Genomic DNA, 18,457 nt, shown 5'->3' on the forward strand with positions numbered 1-18,457 from the left:
TGCTGACTCGGTGCCAAAACACCCTGGGAAAGTCTCGCTCCTGGCAGGCTTCGCCCCAACTCTGCGTCCAGTCTCAGCCCTTAAGGACGAGGATGGGGTGTTTTGTTTTTTTTTTCCAGATTTGATGGGTTTTTAGCACATAAATTAAAGGATTTGGGGGAATTTCCTCCCTTTTCCAGAAAGTTGCATCCAGAGTCACCAAACGGCCGCAGCATCGGGGCCAAAACGGGGAGGTGTGGGCAATCCGGTGGGTGAAGAGCGCGAAACCCTCCTCAGATCCGACCTGAAGCAGAATTTCCACTCGCCGACGTTTTTTTTCCCCACACGTGCTGATATTTATGCCTGTGAATCATCCTTTTTGGGGGAAAAACCCAAAAAGCATCAGTCTTGGGGTTATTTGCTTTTTGTACCAAGAAATCCAAGGGATGGACGCGGTGGCCCACGGTGAAAACCTGGTGTCGCCCAACAGCATCCGAGCATCACGTGGGGAAAACAGCTTCCCCTAAAAACGCTTTGTCTTACCAAAAACGAAGGGGAAAATAAGAATAAAACCTGAAAAAAAAAATTAATCTGGCCACAATATGTGCCTTGTAAACATGTGTCCTTCACTTCTACACGCCGACATGGTGATCCCCGCGCGCCCACGGGCAGCCGGGGCGTCCGCCAGCGCCTCCAATTTGCTTTTTTCTCACCAATTTTATTTTTGTTCTTGCCGGGTTTTTGTTTTTGGCATTTTTGGGGGAGTTTTGTTTCCGGTGCCGTCAATGATTTGGGGAGGGCGCAAGAGGAGCTATTCCAGTGAGTCACTGTGGTCCAAGCCGAGGTCGGCACCAGGCGCTGCCGGGAGGCCACCGGGCTCTTCCTCCAGCTCTTCCTCCTCTTCTTCCTCCTCCTCCATCTCATCCTCATCCTCCTCGTCCTCCTCCTCTTCCTCGGTGCCATCGAGGGAGTCGTCGTGGGCCGCCAGCATGGCCTGCTGCATGGCCATGGTGGCCGTGGCTGACGAGAGGGGTTGCAGGTTGTCCATGCTGAGCGAGCCTGAAATTTAAAAGAAATGTAGAAATAAGGATTGCTGAGCTAATATAAGAAGGACAAAAAGTGCATAAACCGAGAATAACCCAAGCGAAAAGCTGTACCGAGACAGAGCACCCTGCAGGGTGTCCCACCTGCCCCAGCCACTCCCCAAGGTCCAACCCTTAATTTTGTTAGCTAATATATCTTCATTAAATAACAAGAAACCTTCATTTTTGAGCAAGTAGGTGCCCAAATTGGTTGGGGAGATCTCTTCATCCTCTCTTAATTTCCACCTTCCCTCTTCATCTTCCCTGGTCCATGCTCGTCTCTGCTCTCTTCATCTTTATTCCTCTTCATTTTCATCATCTGTTCCCTCTTCATCTTCTCGCTTCCCATCTTGTCTCATCCGTCTTCTCGTCTCATCTTCACCTTTTCATCTTTTTTTTCCTCTCCCCATCTCCCCTTTTATCCCCTCCCCAGCACCTCAGCAGATATCCCAAGTGATGTCCCATAGTGGCTGATCCTTGAGGGCTGTTCCTCTCCCGAGGAGATGGCAGTGCCCCGTTGCCAGCGCCCTTGTGATGGCCAACTGGAAGGACCTTCTTGCCTGAGCCACCTCTTCAACATGTTTTTCCCCACAGGGTGATAAAGGGCTCTAGAAATCCTTAATTACCAATTAAGGCCATAATTTAATGCATGGCCACCCCATCCAGGAAGGGCAGGAGCCATCAGGGTTTGTCCTTACCGTCAGGATTTGTCCCTGAATTGCCACCCTGCTGCTGCAGGACCCCAGCGGCGATGGAGTTGGGCCAGAACCGCTGGGTGGGCCGGTGCTGAGATTTGATTTTCTTGGCTTTGGGGGCTGGGTCCGGGTTGCTGGCGTCGAGCATCGGCTGCAGGATGCGCCGTCGGGCATTTATGAACCTTTCCAGGGAGGACAGAGACCATTCGAGTAAACAAAGTCATTACAACAATTTTAAGTTAAAACCAGATTATAACAATTTAATGAGTTGCAATATAAAACCCTTTCGAAAGTGGCTGTGTGGTCCAAAAAGCTGGGGGTTTACCCTATTTTATTTGTCTGTGGCATGTTATACCATCGCATTAATTTTTTCTAGCTGAGTTCCAGGCTGCTACATATTGGGTTTGCCAGGAGAGGGCACTGAGACATTGCAAACGCCACCAATTAAACACCCCTGAGCCCATCTCCCAGAAATCATCCTTAACCACCCAAATTACCCCAAAAAAGCATTGTATAGCACCAAAATAGCATGAAAAAAAATCTCTAACGGCAGTAAGATGATTGCACGGGCCACTGATGTGCTCACCAGTTGTTGACTTGCAAGAGGGTCAGGTTGGTTTGGGCAGCAATTTGCCTCTTCTCGTCCTCTGTGGGATAGGGGTGCTGGAAAAAAAAAGAGATGGGGCAGCAAAATGCCATCCCTGTGTGCAAAACGGTGGCCCTGACTGAAATAAAAATGACAGACCCTCCCTTTTTTTTCATTTTCCCACCCCAAATTTGGTGGCTTCTTGCATTTGCAAGATAGAAGGCTTAAGGGTGGCATCCAAGAGCATCATGGTTTCCCTGGTGTCCTTAGGGCTTTTCCTTGAAGGAAAATATTTTTTTTAGTATTCGTGATTTTCTAATGATGTTTGTTGGCAAAGGTGGGGTTTGGGCTTCCAAACCCACCGTCACCCACAACGCTCTTTCTCTGGTCCATCAACAGAACACCCTGAAACACCTGCACTAGGAGGCTACCAGCACTCAGCGCTTCAACAACTCTCTCCCAGCCGTGCTAAAACCCTCTGTTCCAACCCCAAAAATGAAATTATTATCAAACCAGCCCCACATGTCCTTTGTCGGAGCCCCAAGCCAGCGCCAGTGTTGATTCACATGACACGTTTTCCAGCTGTTTGACCCCAAAATAGTGTGATTTCCTTGAAAAAAACACCCGAAGTCATGGCATGCAGGAGACCCCTGTCCCACCAGAGCCTCAGGGATGCCGAAGTGGTTAAAAATGGCTCTTTTTTGGCAGAAGTATCTCCATTTTCGGCATATTATTTCCAGGATTCCTTCCTCCTATTGGTGCTACAAAACTCCCAAACCCAATAAAACAATGAGCATCAATGCTATGAGGTTAAAAACCACATCATTTATGACACCAGATGGAGAAATCTCATGGGGAATCCCAAGCATCTTCTGATTGTGAGGACCAGGCTGAGAGCAAAGGTCCAACTGTCCAGTAGAAGAACAATTTCTTTTAGTTTTTTTGATCCAGCGTTGGAAATTTCAAACCATGGGGTTCTAGCACGTGGCAGAAAATTGTCCTTCAGTTTCTGGTCTTCTAAATCCTTCTTCTGCTTGCAAATCTGCAGTCCAGCCCTCCAAAAGCATGGGAGATGCACGACAGCTTGGCATGGTGGCCCAACACAGCAATGCTCTTGTCCTCAATGCCATAAATCCAAAATTTCCCATTAAAAAAAAGACTGGCAAGTTCCCAGCCAGCTGCTACTCCATGTCCTGGGTCTTGTTTTACCCCAAGTTGCTCCTTGGAGCTGTTATTTTCCATCTTGCTGCTACCTTGGGGGTCTCCTACCTTCCTGGAGACCCTCGTGCAACTCTTTGCAACCAGCTTCTGAGTGATTTCTTGGCCAAATCAGACAGGAAAAGGCTTTTTTTAGCTTTCTGCCCTTCTTCCAGCTCTGCTGATGGGAAAGCAATCTCCTTGCATGAAAAAAACCCGGTTGCATCCTCTGAGCTCCCTCCATCTACCTCTATCTCCATTCCCAAAAATTCTCCATTCTTCATGCATTGAGTATTTTTGCCACCTGCAGTGAAAAGTCATCCCCCAAATACTCCCAAAATAAAACCAAAGCCGCTTTGTGCCTCTGAAAAGAAAATTCAGACAAACCACCACCTCGATTTGTTCATTTTGGGGGTTTTTTTGCCTTTTTTTTTCCAGCTCGCAGGGCGTTTTGGCGGCTGCGGTGCTCACCATGAGATGCTGGAAGAGCCATGAGCGCATGATGTTGGTGGCATGTTTGGGCAGGACGCCTCGCTTGTTCTTGGACTTCTTGTCCTCACCGTCGAGGAGGGAGGTGAGATCCAGGTTCACCTGCCGGGGGTGAGAAACGAGGAGAGAATTGGCTGAAAACAGCAACAGACAACCCCAAAAAAGAGCAAAACCAACCCAAAAAAAGAGCAAAACCAACCCAAAATGGGACGGGGGTGAGTGCAAAAAACAGGCACTTGCGGGGAGCATCCAAACCCCATGTTTTTCCTCAAAGAATCTGCATTAAATCCCCATTTTTCCCCCAGGATCTCTATTTAAAATCTCCATTTTTTTGCAAATGCTTTGCAAAGGGCAAATGGGCTTTTCTCCCTGTGGTGGCACCGGCAGAGCTGGGGACCATGCTGCCAACGCCACGACCATTTTCGATGTGCAATTAAGGGAGAAAACACTTTTACCTTAAAAAAACAAAGAAAAAAAAAAACCAAAAAGATGACTTTCTAAACGTGAGGTTAAAACCTTGCCATTCATTAACCCCTTGCAAACCCGCGTTCCTCACCCAGCTGCTTCCCACCATGAGGAGAACCATGCCCATTGAGCGAAAACTTGCTTTCCCCCCCCCCCAAAAAAAAAAAAAATAAACATCTTGCTGCAAGAGAAGTTTTAATGAGGTTGCAGGAACCGAACGGAAATCTCAGCGCTTGAGTTAAAAAGGGATTTTCTTCTTTTTTTCCCCTAGCTCTTCATCAAACACTTCTCGTGGATGAATTAAACATCAGGCCAGCAGGTCCCTGCGATTCCCCTGGGCTCCGGCTGAATAAATTGTGCCGGCGGCATGAGAAGAGCATCCAGAGGTGCTTGTCCAGGGCTCATTCCCTGCCCCGATATTCCCTGCGCGCGTGTTTTTCGCACCATGGAGGGGTTTTGCTGCAAGATTCAAGCCCGCGACGGAGAGATATTAAAGAAAGGGGAAAAAAAAAGCATTGCACAGGCAATAAAACCTGCCAGAGAGGTGCCACCCATTTCTAAAATGCCATTTATTTTTTAAGAGGCTCCTGCAATTAAATCGGGGCGTTTCAGAATAAAAATTTGCACGGGGAGATTTTTGCTGATCTGTCCCTGGGAAGCGGCGTAGCAGAAATCGATGTTTTTTTGCCCAAAATTCCTGGGGAATGGGGGTTTGGAAGAGATCACGGGCAACGCAGCCAACGGGGACAGCAAGTTGTCTTTCTAAATCCATTTCTACCCCAAATTGTCATCTTACCGCAAGAATGCAGCCACAGGGGGAAACCCCATGTAGTTAATTGCAATTAGCAGAAAAAAGGAGTAAAACAAGAGCAAATGGCTAAAAAATAGCCCAAAATCGAGAAAGCGAGGGAAAAAAATGAGTCTTTCCCATGAGCGCTGTGATTGCTGGACCGGACTGGTGATCCCGGTGATCCCAGATCCATAATATAATAGAAATAGTACATCTAAACTAATCTAATCTCATATACTATGCTCTACTATGTATTATATGTTATACTATTATATAATATAGCAATAATATAAGAATTGCTATCATTTTTAGGTACCCCAAAGGCAGCCGGCAGATGGATTTAATCACCGTTTCTTGCTAATTAAAAATTTAGGAGACTCCAAGGGTTGAATTTATGAAGAAATTGGGGTTTTTGCTTGCTGCAGCGGTGCAAAATATCGGGTCAAATGGAAATTTGAGGCAGGAAGGTCTTACCTGGGCGTTGGGGATCTGCAGGGCACCGGGGGCGATGGCTTGGGCGAGGACCTGGCCCTGCGACGTCACCATCGTCACGGGCTGGTACAAGGCTCCACCTATGGAAAAAAAGGCTCGTGGGGGTACCGAACCCCAAATTTCTCCCCTCCACACCCCACCAACCTCCCCTGCGGTCCTTACCCGGCACGGCGGGTGAGCCGCTGCTGGCGCTCATGGCCAAGTTGCCCGGTGGTAGAGCAGCCGCCGGCACCACGATGCCCGGCGGCGGGTTGGAGGCGGGAGGCAGCGCCGCGGGTGAGCTCTGCAGCATCTCCTGCGAAAAACAAAATATTAAACCCCATGAATTTGAACCCACGGCGGGAGCGCGCGAGGTTTTAATTTCCCCCCTCCAATAAATCCGACCCCTCGCCTTTTTTTTTTTTCCTAGGCGGTTCAACAGGCAAAACTGCAGAAAAAAGGGATGTCTCAGTTTGTTATAATTGAAAAAAAGGTGGAAAAATAAGGATTTATGCTTTGCAAAGCTTAGCATCTTCCCCAAACTCATCCTCTTTGTGCAGCCACTATTTCCCTTTAAAAAGGAGAGGAAAAAAGGAGCGTGACAGACGAGAAGGAATTTCTTCAACCCTCTTCTTCCTATAAATTCCTATTTTTGTTTGGTCCTTTGACTGGAACTGGATGAAGCAGCAACTGCTAAAAGCTGGGGCAAGCACCACGGTTTCCCCTTGCCAGAATAATAGTAAAATAATTAAAATAATAATAATACAACCCAATTTTATATCCTTCCTTGCAGCTTTAAGCTAAATTCTTGCAAAAATGGGCATTTTTTTAGCTGGGAGTTGTAATTTTAGTATCAGCCCCAGCTCTGGAACGGCTTCTGCATGTGAGAAACAATTGGAAAAAGCCTAAATTCAATGATTATTTAAGTATTTAACGCAGTATTTTGGGAAGGGGAGGGTACGAGGGAATACAGGGCGACGTACCCCAACCTGCCAGATGGGCAGGAGTTTTGTGCGTTACACCAATAATATTTAGAAAATTATCATTTCCAAATCAGCCCAAGATAGCTACATAGCTCTAATTCTTCCAGCTGTAATGGAAATAAAACTGCCCTCATTTCTTGCAATAAAAATATTTTTCCCCCTTTCCTACCCGTTTTCCCATTCTGCCGCACTTCACTGGTGTACGGCTCATTCTCAACTGTTGAACAAAATGCCAATGAAGGGTTTTTTCCCCCCTTTTTATTTAATTCCCCTTAATTTTGATGCATTTCTTCAAGAAACCTATTTCTTGACTGAAGAGGATTTCTCTGGACTGGTGACATGCAACGACACTGGAAAATGTGACCACACAAATGCAATCGGGTAGGAAAAAGCCGTAGCTCTTCTTTTCCTTGTACTAAAACTACAGAGATGGTAATTTGAACACAGAAATCGATTAATTTTACATCACGAGATGATGCGGGTGCATCGTTCAGCAGGGAATCAGGGTACCCTTGTGTCCACGTTGATGCATTTCCCATGGCGGGAGGAAAAATGTCATTTTTGGTCCCTTTCTTTTGCTTTTCCCCATTACATTCATGCTTCTATCAACTTTTTCACCACCACCGATTTGCCCGTGCAATGGTTCTGAATAAACTCTGGTTTTGCTGCATGCTTTTGCTATTAAAATCCCTCGCTGCTTTTTCCCCTCCCGTGACGCTGAGCCCAAACCGTTGCAACCAACGCCTCTGCCGCGTGTTATTTTTGTCCTCTCCATTGATGATCTGAATATTATTTATCTGGAAATTTTGCTAGCATTGCTGCGAATTTTTGCTTCACCTCCCAGACATTCCTTTTCATAGCTAAATTAATTTTAAAAATGCAAACATAAACATGAAATACTTGTACTTTTTTTTAATATCCCTTCCCCATCTCCAGCTTTTTGGGGGCAATGGGTTTTGATTTGAAAGATTCAGATTTCTCAGCATACAGAAAGCAAAAATTGGTTGTTTTTGCATGCACTTGGATTTGGCTTTTGCATCCACTTGGACTTGGCTTTTGCTAAGTGTCCGGCTAACAAACACAGTGGAAATATTCCTATAAAACCAAACGCGGGCCTTGGAGAACCTCAAAAAGCAGTCAGATACGGCCAGGGGTGACCAGAGATTTGGACCAGCCTGAAGACCTCCGGCTTTCCTCTCCTGCCTTGTTTTTTCAGCATTCCTCCAAAAGAAGGGCATCCAGAAGACCATTTTTGGAAGTGCACTGGGAAGAAATAACTTGGGATATCGGAAAATGGGAAGAAGAAACCGCCGCTTCCAGATCGAGCGGTCAAAGCCATATTCAACAGTGTTTTACAATTACCAAAATTGCATTTTTTTGGTGGCGTCAAGGAGAACTGTCCCAAAACACCAGCTCAGTGGTGGCCAAAAAGGCAGACTATTGGTAATTATTCGAAAAAGATACGAAAGAAATTAATGGTGTTTCTGCAACATCACTGTGAAGCAAGGGCACCCGATGGAAGTTGGAGGCTCTGCCTTAAAATAAATATAGATATCTCCAAGAAGATTTAAAAAATATATTTTTGCATACTAATTGCCTTGGATCACAAATGCCAGCCAAATTATATTACACTTGTGATTTTGCTGCAGTGGAAAATGTTTCAGATTTTAGGACTCAAAAGAAGTTGAAATGTTTCCGGCAATTTTGAAACTTGAGTGTAAAAAATAGGTCACTAGGTGTCTCTGCAGATCCACATCTGGGCACTGACCTTCCGCGGCTCTATGGCAAAACACCATTTCCCCAAATTAAAAGTCGCTTTAATGAAGAAAAAGACCTGGTACATATTCCATCGCACAAAAAAAAACCCTTTCTCGCAATAAGCAAGTGTCAAAGACGAAGTGCCCAAGTGTGGATAAGTGCTGGAATCCGACTACCTGGGCTGATGTCCTTCCCCTCGTGCTTTTTAATACAGAATTTATTTTTGGGTGGCACACATGCATAAAAATTTCTGTCTCATCCTAACTTTGTGAAATTTATTTGTGCTTGAGTAAAGCTGGGGAAAATTGGGGTTGGTTGGAGAAAAAAGAAACCTGCGAGTTTGCTGAGAAGGAGTTGGCCAAACTCAAACTCATGTAAGAAGATTCGTACGGCTCCTTCGTGGATGGATGGAGCTGAAAAAAAAGCTGGCTTTAAATAACAGAAATCCAGGTTTATCCACAGGGCAAACTTGGATAAATTAAGATCTATACAAAGTACTGCATCGAGTTAGGCCAACCCAACCGTCGGCCTCCAAGCACCAGCAAGATGGGGAGGAAGACAAGAAATGCCCATATAAACACTGCCAATCTGCCGCAATTCTCCCTCAAAATGAGTGCTGAAAAACACAAGATTTAATCCAATTTAAACGTTGCTGGCAATGCTGTGGTTCCTGATATGATTGGCTTTGCGGTGGGTTTTTTTCTTGCAAGTGAAGTCAACTGGAGAGCGGTGTGGACCACTTGGATGTCGAATGAAAGCTGGACTTAAGTGTTGGGTTAAGTTGGCTTTCCCTGCCATCTCCATGCAACAAGCACCTCCCTTCTCCTCTCCTTGTCCGAAAAACTCGAAAAATATTCATTAAATGGAGGGAGTTAAAAAGGGTCCGATGAGAACTCAAGGGAGAGGAATGAAGCCAAGTGAAAAACAGACAATAAAAATGGAAGAAGGGGAATCACTTGCTGGATTTGCAGGCCAAAGATGCTAAAACTCCTCCGCAAAACAAAGCGGATCGCAAAATGAGAAAGCGATGGAGAAAACAGAGTAGAAAAATGTCTGTAAGGTAATGAAGGTTCAAGGAAGGCTCACCATATTGGAGAAAAACCCTAACTTTTCACCCAAACTTGGCCAACAGCAGGAGTCATCTCCAGATTTAGCGACACAAGAAGATTTCAGCAACAGTGGAAAGGCCTCCGTTTGCCCAATTTTCCCATCAGGCACCTGTCTGGTGCTCGCTCATCTTTCCATCCCCTCCAGGCATTTTTGCATTCCCAGGAATTCTTGCATTTTTCATCTCAGAAAGCACAAATAACAGCAAGCCAAGGGCCAGCTTTTTTGGATACACCAGGAAAATCCCACTGCGATTCTCCCGTGATGACATTTTGACAGCTCCGGCCATTGTTTTCTCAGTTTTGGTTGCCATCCTTGCTATTGCGTATCCATAATTTTTTAAGCAAGCTGTCCCATGGTAAACAACTTTGCAAAAAATAGAAATACTTTGCTTTCATGACTAAACCGGTCTATCTGCTCACAAAATGATCAATCCCCCTCCCATACCCTGAGAAAACCTATTTTCTGAGAAACCTCCTTCATTGCTATTAATCACATGTCCATTATTTAGATTTTTTTTTTTTAATTCCTAAATTAGTGGCCCCTTAGCTGTTTTACCTGCCCTCAGCATAAGATTAATAGGACAATAATTAGCGAAATCATCCCACTTGTCATTTTTTAAACACCGAGCCCGTGATTCTTCAGCTCTCTGGAACACCCCCAGCCCTTCAAACCAAACTGATGGATACAGAGTATTTCCACCCATTTTTTTAAGCCTTATACATGCAAACTCAAGTATACTCAATGAGTCGAAGCACTCAGGCACTTGACATTGCTTAGTTGGATAATTAGAAAAAAAACTGGCCGTCATATCATCACTGGTATGTCATCGTCATCCCATGACCAGATGAGATGGTGGCTCCTTCCCATCTATCACCGTGGATATTTCAGCTCCCATCGCCTGCTGAAAATCCCTTCGTCGTTGAGCGAGCGTTTCCCTTCCAGTTGGGTCTTTCCTGAGCGCATTCCCATTTATTTAGCAACTGCCTGCAAATTCTCACTTGAATTTCTCAACTTTAGAGTCTTGCCCGGAAGGGAAACATAGGCAGCTCCGGGTTTGCAGGAATCGGAGGCGCTTGGTACCGCTCCACGGGCCTGATTATTTTCCAAAGACTTGTGCTAATTTTCTGATACGATCCCCACCTCTTTGTGAAGCACTAAATCCTCATTACTTTTCCTGACCGATGCATTCTAATTAGATCAACACTTTAAAAAAAAAAAAAAAAGGAAAAGAGGGGGGAAAAAAAAATCACAATAGCCACAGGACGGCTTTCCATCTCATTAACTCCCTCACTTATTATTTTCATGAAAATTACTGATAAAAAACGTGCATCTCCATTTGCTGGGACCGGGAGCTTCGTCGGCTCATATCTAACATCTCTCTCATCACCCGGGATGCGAGCTGTTGCCATGGCGACGCACAATAATAGAAACTAATAAATTACAAACGAGATGCTCGTTGAGCAATTATTGTTCTCTTTTATGCAAGTGTCTTGCTAATTTTGATCATAAGGAATGCTACCATAAAGCAGTGAAGGGATAATAAGTCCATTTCTACAGATTATTAGAAAATAGAGAGAGGCTGGGTTTTTTTAGATCAATGATTAAGTGGTTCGGTGCTTTCAGGAAAACCCAAATAAGAAATAAAACTTTTTGGGGGGCTTTTCCCTCCCCACCCTGGGGGAAGAAAGTGGCTGCAAGCGTTGTGTTGGGAGCTTCAAACTCTGCAGCGCTTGGAGCTGAGCTGCAAAAATTACTTTTTTTTTCCTTTCCACCACCCTAAAAATGCCCTGAAAAGCCCTAAAAAAGCCCCCGCCACCTGCCTCCTTTTGGGGCATAGCTCCACGAGCTGCCTGGGGATGCCCTGGCTTATTTTGAGTTGGCTGCAGTTATTTCTGGTGGGATTGTGCAACCCCAAATTTCATTTACCCCCAAAACATCCACTATCTGAGAGAGAGAAGTCCCTAAGGGACACCCAATGCTGCATCAAGGAAGTTTTTTGGGATGCAACCAGCCAACATTTATTCCCTGCACTGCAAATGCACATGAAAACCCCAAGCCATGGGCCACTTTTTTTCCAAATATTAAGTTAAAAATCCCTTATTTTGCCGTAAAAGCCACCAAGCTGCAGCTTGGTTTGGCCATTTCAGTTGATATTTCTGCAGTTCTTAGGCATCTCTTTATACTTTCCCACTGTGCTCAAGACACCAAATATTTTTTTGTCCCAGGTAAAACCCAAATTATGCAAAAAAAATATCAAGCTGGGAATGTTGGTCATGCTGGGGGAGAACTGCAAGATGTGCCGGGGCGAAAAAGGAGCAGTGAAGGCAAACAGGGTTATCTGAGACCCAAAAATATGTTCCGCTGCCTTGAAATGAAGATGAGAATGGGGGGAGAGGAAGTGGTGGAGAAAATCATGGTGTTTCTGTCTCTCCCGCCAACAAATAGTATTTTTTCATGAAAAAATGCAAATTTCTTGTCCATTTTCCCATGCGCTTCTGCAATTCCCCCCCCGTTTCATTGCTGCAATGTAAGAGTTCAGGAGAACTCCTCACCTCTCCGTTTTGCAGAGACACAAAGGTTGGGGTTGCAGCTCTGCCAAACTCATGAAAACAAGGCCATGAAAAAAACATTTAAAAAGAGCTAAAAAAATCACTGCGGCATCATTTATTGCACCATAGGAGCAAGATATGAGTTATTTTTAATTGTTTTCCTCAATTGGGGATGGATTTTGATGAATTTCCAGGAGGCCACAAGAGTTGTCGAGCAACCCCCCAACACCATTGGCCCAACTCACTCGTTGGCCAACGGGCAACGCTGGCAATTACAGGCGATTTGAAGGCGTTACCTGGGGGTGGAGGCTGATGGAGGAGGGGTTGGGGGAGTAGGGCCCCCCCAGGTCGTTCCTGAGTAGGTTGTCGCTGTGCATCTTGGTTTTGAGGCAGGTGATGTAGCGATTGCAAAAGTCCTTGCACAACTCGTTGACCTTCTCCAGCTCCAGTAGGTGGATGCGCAGCACCTGGATCGCCTTCACCATCTACACAAGGACACACCGGCCAAGTTAAAATAATCTTTTTCCTCAGCAAATTGGAAAAAAAAAACCAAAAAAACCCAAAAAATCAATGTTCTCACACAAAATCTAACCTGGAACCGATCCCTAGGGTAGCATTAAACCCTTTTCCTATCTCAACGCACCAAAAAAAGCCCAAAAAATCAATATTCTCACCCAAAACCCATCCCAGAGCCCATCCCTCTGCACCTCCGCACTTCTTTTCCCTCCCCGTTAATCAGACCTCTGAAGTCCCAGGAGGTGAAAATTCACAAAATTTACCATTCCCTTCCTGGGAATTACTCCCTGTGCCCCAAAAAAATCCAAGCCAAAGCCCTGGATGTCGAAAAGTGGTTGGTTATTCTCCGGAGACCACTTCTTCTAACAAGATTATGGGGCTGCAACTCCACCGTAAGCCGTTGCCGGTGCAAAGCCTGGGCCTCATTAAAACGTACCCCATAAACGTTAAAAAATTTACACATAAAACATTCCTCTCGCCGAGCTGAAACCTTAAGTTTTACAGCCGCTGTTTGAAATCTTGCATAATATATAAAATTTCAGCTATTCACTCCGGGGCAATAAATCCGGTTTTATGTAACAAAGCGTCTTTGCATTTCAAAGGGTGTTTTTAACTTGCAAATTTTAGTGGTCATCTTTACAAACTGCGAGTCGCGACGATTGGGAAACATCCCGAAAAATCCAGGGCCAAACTCAGGCGGCAGCTCCACGATGGAGAAAGCAAATTTTTGGTTGGCAGACAACAAGGGTGACAGGTTGTGGCTGGAAAAATTCTTTTCTTTTTGGCTTTTTTTGGCTTTTTTTTGGCTTTTTTTCCCTCCTCCACAGTTGGCGTAGGCAAAGCGCAAGGTGGAGGTGTCGCGCCCCGGCTCTCCGCATCCTCCCAGGGCTCAACGGCCATGAAAGTCAATATTCAAGGGCAAAGGCAAGAAGACCTGACACATATATGTATAAAAAATAAATCTCTCAATTATCTCAGCTCATTTGCTTAGGGTCTCATTTTATGTCCCTGCTCCGCTGCGCCGTATATCTGTCCGGATAAAGAGTTACAGTCCGACGGCGTACGTGCGCGGGGTTGTAAAAAATACAGATGCTGAATTAATTGACTGTGTGGCACTCGGCAGCTGATTGAGTTGATAATGGTGAGATCTGACCTTTTTCTAATTTCTAATTATGTGCATCTCGGCGGTGAGGAATACATGACTCTTATTCTAATGATAGCTAATGCTGCTGGCCTTTTCATCCCTGCTTTGCCATCACCGATTTCCCGAGAATCGGTGGCGTTAAAAAAAAAAACCACAAACCAAAAAACAACCAAAAAAAGGGATAATGCAAATAGGGAAAAAGTGCCAGCTCAGGACCACGTGGAAATGTTGAGTTTTGAGCATTGCAAGACTCTCTCATCCAAAATTCCCTCCAGTTGGCACTTCCCACCAACAGGAATGCTCCTTCTTCAGCATCACGTTAACCAGCTCCTCTGTCTTGACGGAGGCCAACCACACTGAGCGATTTGGACGGCTTTTGCAGAAGTTCTGGGTATTGGATAGAATATATACATACAGATATGTCCTAGAAATAGGGCAAAAATACATATATATATATATATATATGAATATGAATATATCCAGCGCTGCAAGATCACACATGGGATCGATACAACTGCCCACGGCCAAATTTCACCTCGGCAGCAAGAGTTGCTCCAAAACATGCCCAAAAACCATGATTGGTGTGGGTTTTTTTTTACAAAACCACCAAAAAAACAGTGAAAATAGCCTCTGTGGACACATCTCCCGCACTGACCGTTTGCTGGAGATGTTTCACCTCGATAGGTGTAGAAATAGGTTTTCCTCCCCCAAAACTTTAGATTTTTTGGTATCTTCAGCTGGCTTCACCTCTCTCCTCTTGCTAGATCATTGCACCCATTTTTATGTAATTTAATGCGATGGGTGGTTTTTTTGGTGCACCTCAACATCTGATGCATGTTCAGTCCCAAAACTGAAATACTCCAAAACATTGCTTTTTTTGGTTACTTGTCCCAGAGAGATTTCTGTTCTTGGCTGTAAGACATCACAAAATGGGTTTAGTAATCTGCAAATGGGGCTTTGCATGGCCTATAATTTTTTTGGAGGGCTTTCCAACAACCACAGCTAAGCTGCTCTTGATTTAAGGATGTTGCAAAACCATGAGCTGAAATCGGGTATAAAGATGTGGGATTTTAAAACATCTTGAAATTTTCTTGCATTTTTAGGAAAGCGGTCGTTTTTGCACTTTCATGAGCATTGTTTGTTCTTCTTCATGACAGGTCGTTGGACAAACTCACCTCCTATCTCCAATATTTGGAAAAAGCTGCCTATGAATTGCTTGATTTTGCTTTTTTTCTGGGATGGAAATCCCTCTGCAACACAATCCCAGGGGGCACACCATCCCTCAGGGAAGGCGTTTGGCTCTTTGCATCATCAGAAGCGGATGAAATTGCCTCTTAGGACCTTAAAAATCTGCTTGCGAAGCGCTGGGAGGGTTCACCAGGATGATGCCGTGGACCTGTCCACCCACACACGTGCTATCGAGACTACATGTGGAGGCTTCCTGGACAAAATAATGGGATTTGGGGATGTTTCCTGAGGTCTCCATGAGAGAAAAGCTCTATCCCAAGCAGAGTCTTCTGAGGCACCTTCCAGCAGCAACGGGCACAGTAGGAAATTTGCGTTGCTATGACAGGGAAGCCACCAAAAACGGTCCGAAGTGTCCCAAACCATTGATATGCATCACCCTTTATGGAAAAAGCTCTTCTTTTGCCTTGTTTCTAGGACAAGAGCTGGCCATCGCACTTGAAACAAGATGGTGCCAGAGAAGAACACAGACGCTATTGCATGTTGCATCGAAGAGCAGGAATTCCTGCAGAGACTACAAGTTTTGGGGCACAAACCAGCCATTGATCTTGGCTGTTCCAAGGAAATGCGTTGACCCCATGGCGTTTGTGTGGGAAAACTAGCCAAAAATTGGGCAGGGCTTTGTTCTCACAGGCAATCTTATGGAAAAGGTCTCAGAGAAGGTCCTGGAAAAGGTCTCACAAGGTCTATGGAGAACATTGCCAAGACAGCCAACACTACAAATGGAGCCCCAAGACACTGCCCAGGGTGGTAGATCTCCATAATTTGTTCCTCATCCCCTACCTTCTTCCCACCCCCCAAAAACCATCTGCCAAGCCCTGGCCGCCTCTACCAGGTTGTCCAGCTCGGGGTCATCACTGAAGAAGGGCTTGTGCTCCTGCTCCTGCTGGTGGACGAAGTTCTCGATGTCGACGTCGAAGCTGGCCGAGGTGATGCACTCGGAACCCTGAGTCGCCTGCTCGCACTTCTCAAAGAGCAGAGTCAGCAGCGGGAACAGCGGGTGCCTGCAGAGGACAAAGGAGACCCCCCATAACTCCCACTCTTTCAGGTCCCATGTCCATTTTCACCCCACACCATCCATCCATTCCCTCCCAGCTTGCAAGATCCTGGTGGTGCAAATCTCACTCCCAAGCCAATGTTGGAATTGCTCCCTCTAGACCTGTTGCAACAACAAAAAAGCTTCAAAATGGCAAAATTCACCATCTTCTCCACCAGGCAATGACTTCTCCCAACATCTTGGTGCTTTCCATCATTGCACCAAAGCCAGCATTTCCAAAACGTTTTGCCATAGGCAAAAATGTTTGGCTTTGGAGTGGTTGACTTGGAGCCATCTGCTGTCCTGGGGGCTTTGCGTTTTGGGGATCGACCTCAGCACCTGCTCATCGATGGTAGTATTTTACCCCAAAATGTCTCTCTCGGTTGGAGACGCTGGATGGGGATGAGCTGGTATGTCTACAAGCCTGCAGCATCCTTTGGACCAGCCTCGCTACGGGTTGCTCTTCCACCAAGAGGTCTCTTTGCACCTCCGTCAAGCACATCCATGTCCATGCAGGAAGTAAAAGATGGGTCCCATCCCACTTCTTTCTTGCCTTTCTTAAAAACCAACGATTTGCAATTCTTCTTGCAAATCCACAATTTGCTCTCATGATGATGCTAAACCGATGCAATATAAAATGCAAATATACGTACAACACCAAAGCACGTGGAGAAGAAGGGGATGAAGACCATGAGTTAGTGCAATCCTCAATGAACCTCTCCAGTTGTGCAATTTTAAAAAAAAAAAATTAAGTACTCATGGAGAATATATTCAGGAAAGAAATGCAAAATGCTGCTACAGCGATGGTCTCCCCCAGTTATCCCAGCGCAACGGGATTTGCTCCCCCATTTTATCTCCAAAAGATGGTCCAAAAAATGCTTACGAATCACTTCCCACCGGTCTTTTCCGAGTCAGAGTCAGGCGAAGGGGTTAAACCCCCCGGCTAAGTCTTCATTTGCAGCCACTAATACCCCAGCATATTATAGTTTAATCTGTCCTGATCCCGGTTTAATGCAAGATTCGCCGAGGCTGGAGCGGAGAATGGGGAGGGGGGGGAGCAATAATTTCATAATTTCGGCAGCCCTGCCGGGGCTTAGCCAAGGGATATGAAAGGCAAATTCCAGGCGGTGGGCTGAATTATTGGGACTTAGGAACCGGCGGCTCGGCGGCGGGTGCCCGCTGCTGTTTCCAGAGCCGCTGCGTCAATTAGGAATTGCACGGAATTATCCCACGGATGGGGGACTTTTTGGGGAGCAGGGGATTGCAGCCCCTGGGCAATTTGTAGCCCTTTTGCTTTGAGGGGTTGCATTGAGCAAGGGGGGATTAAAACCATTGCCAGCATCATGTCGCACGGCTCGGTATTAATAATTGGGGCACCGCGGCTGCTGACCCCCCGGGAATGGCTTGGAGCGCCGGCAGGGAGGAGGAGGAGGGGGTGGCACGTGGCTGAGGGGAGATGGGTTGGGTTTTGGTTGGAAATGAAATTTAAAAAAAGGAAAAAGGAAAGGAAAAGGAAAGGGAAGGGAAAAGGAAGGGAAGGGAAAAGGAAGGGAAGGGAAGGGAAGGGAAGGGAAGGGAAGGGAAGGGAAGGGAAGGGAAGGGAAGGGAAGGGAAGGGAAGGGAAGGGAAGGGAAGGGAAGGGAAGGGAAGGGAAGGGAAGGGAAGGGAAGGGAAGGGAAGGGAAGGGAAGGGAAGGGAAGGGAAGGGAAGAAAAGAAAAGAAAAGAAAAGAAAAGAAAAGAAAAGAAAAGAAAAGAAAAGAAAAGAAAAGAAAAGAAAAGAAAAGAAAAGAAAAGAAAAGAAAAGAAAAGAAAAGAAAAGAAAAGAAAAGAAAAGAAAAGAAAAGAAAAGAAAAGAAAAGAAAAGAAAAGAAAGAGAAAAGAAAAGAAAAAAGAGAAATAAAATGAAATAAAATTTTAAAAATAAACTAAAATAAATAAAATAAATGAAATTAAATAAAATAAAATATAAAATAAAATAAATAAAATAAAATAAAGAAATGAAATAAAACAAAATAAATAAAATAAAATAGAGCAGAATAGAACAAAATAAATAAACAAAATAAAAACATTAAAAATTAAAAAACCAAAATAAAATAACAAAGTAAAATACTAAAAAAAATGAAATCGAACCGGGGGGAGATGCAGAACCCCCCGGGACGGGTGAAGGGAGAGCACCAAGGCTCCTACGCAAGCGCGGCCTTGAGGAGCAGCGAAATTTGGGGTTCTGCCCCAAGCTGTATGCTGAGTTGTTGTTGATTTTTTTTTGCATGAAAAAATACGCAATTTTCTCTATTTCCAGCCTTTTTGTGGCCACAAGAGATGTCGTGGCATGAAAATTAAGAGCCAGAGCCCATCCTTGCT

General features: G+C 45.2%; 1 protein-coding gene across 1 annotated transcript in view; it reads right to left on the bottom strand.

Annotated features, from left to right (window-relative positions):
* Positions 1-396: 396 nt before the first annotated feature.
* The window catches only part of PKNOX2 (PBX/knotted 1 homeobox 2), a 34,682-nt gene continuing 16,621 nt past the window's right edge, over positions 397-18,457 (bottom strand). Inside the window, exons 5-12 of the mRNA XM_082330575.1 lie at positions 15,892-16,063; positions 12,451-12,639; positions 5,938-6,070; positions 5,758-5,855; positions 4,011-4,130; positions 2,343-2,419; positions 1,760-1,938; positions 397-1,038 (exon numbers count right to left, since the gene is read on the bottom strand). Coding sequence (XP_082186701.1) covers positions 791-1,038; positions 1,760-1,938; positions 2,343-2,419; positions 4,011-4,130; positions 5,758-5,855; positions 5,938-6,070; positions 12,451-12,639; positions 15,892-16,063 — 1,216 coding nt within the window. The 3' untranslated portion in view covers positions 397-790. The remainder of the gene's footprint in view (positions 1,039-1,759; positions 1,939-2,342; positions 2,420-4,010; positions 4,131-5,757; positions 5,856-5,937; positions 6,071-12,450; positions 12,640-15,891; positions 16,064-18,457) is intronic.

Source organism: Platalea leucorodia (genome assembly GCF_965183815.1).
Source record: "Platalea leucorodia genome assembly, chromosome: 20".
Taxonomy (NCBI): domain Eukaryota; kingdom Metazoa; phylum Chordata; class Aves; order Pelecaniformes; family Threskiornithidae; genus Platalea; species Platalea leucorodia.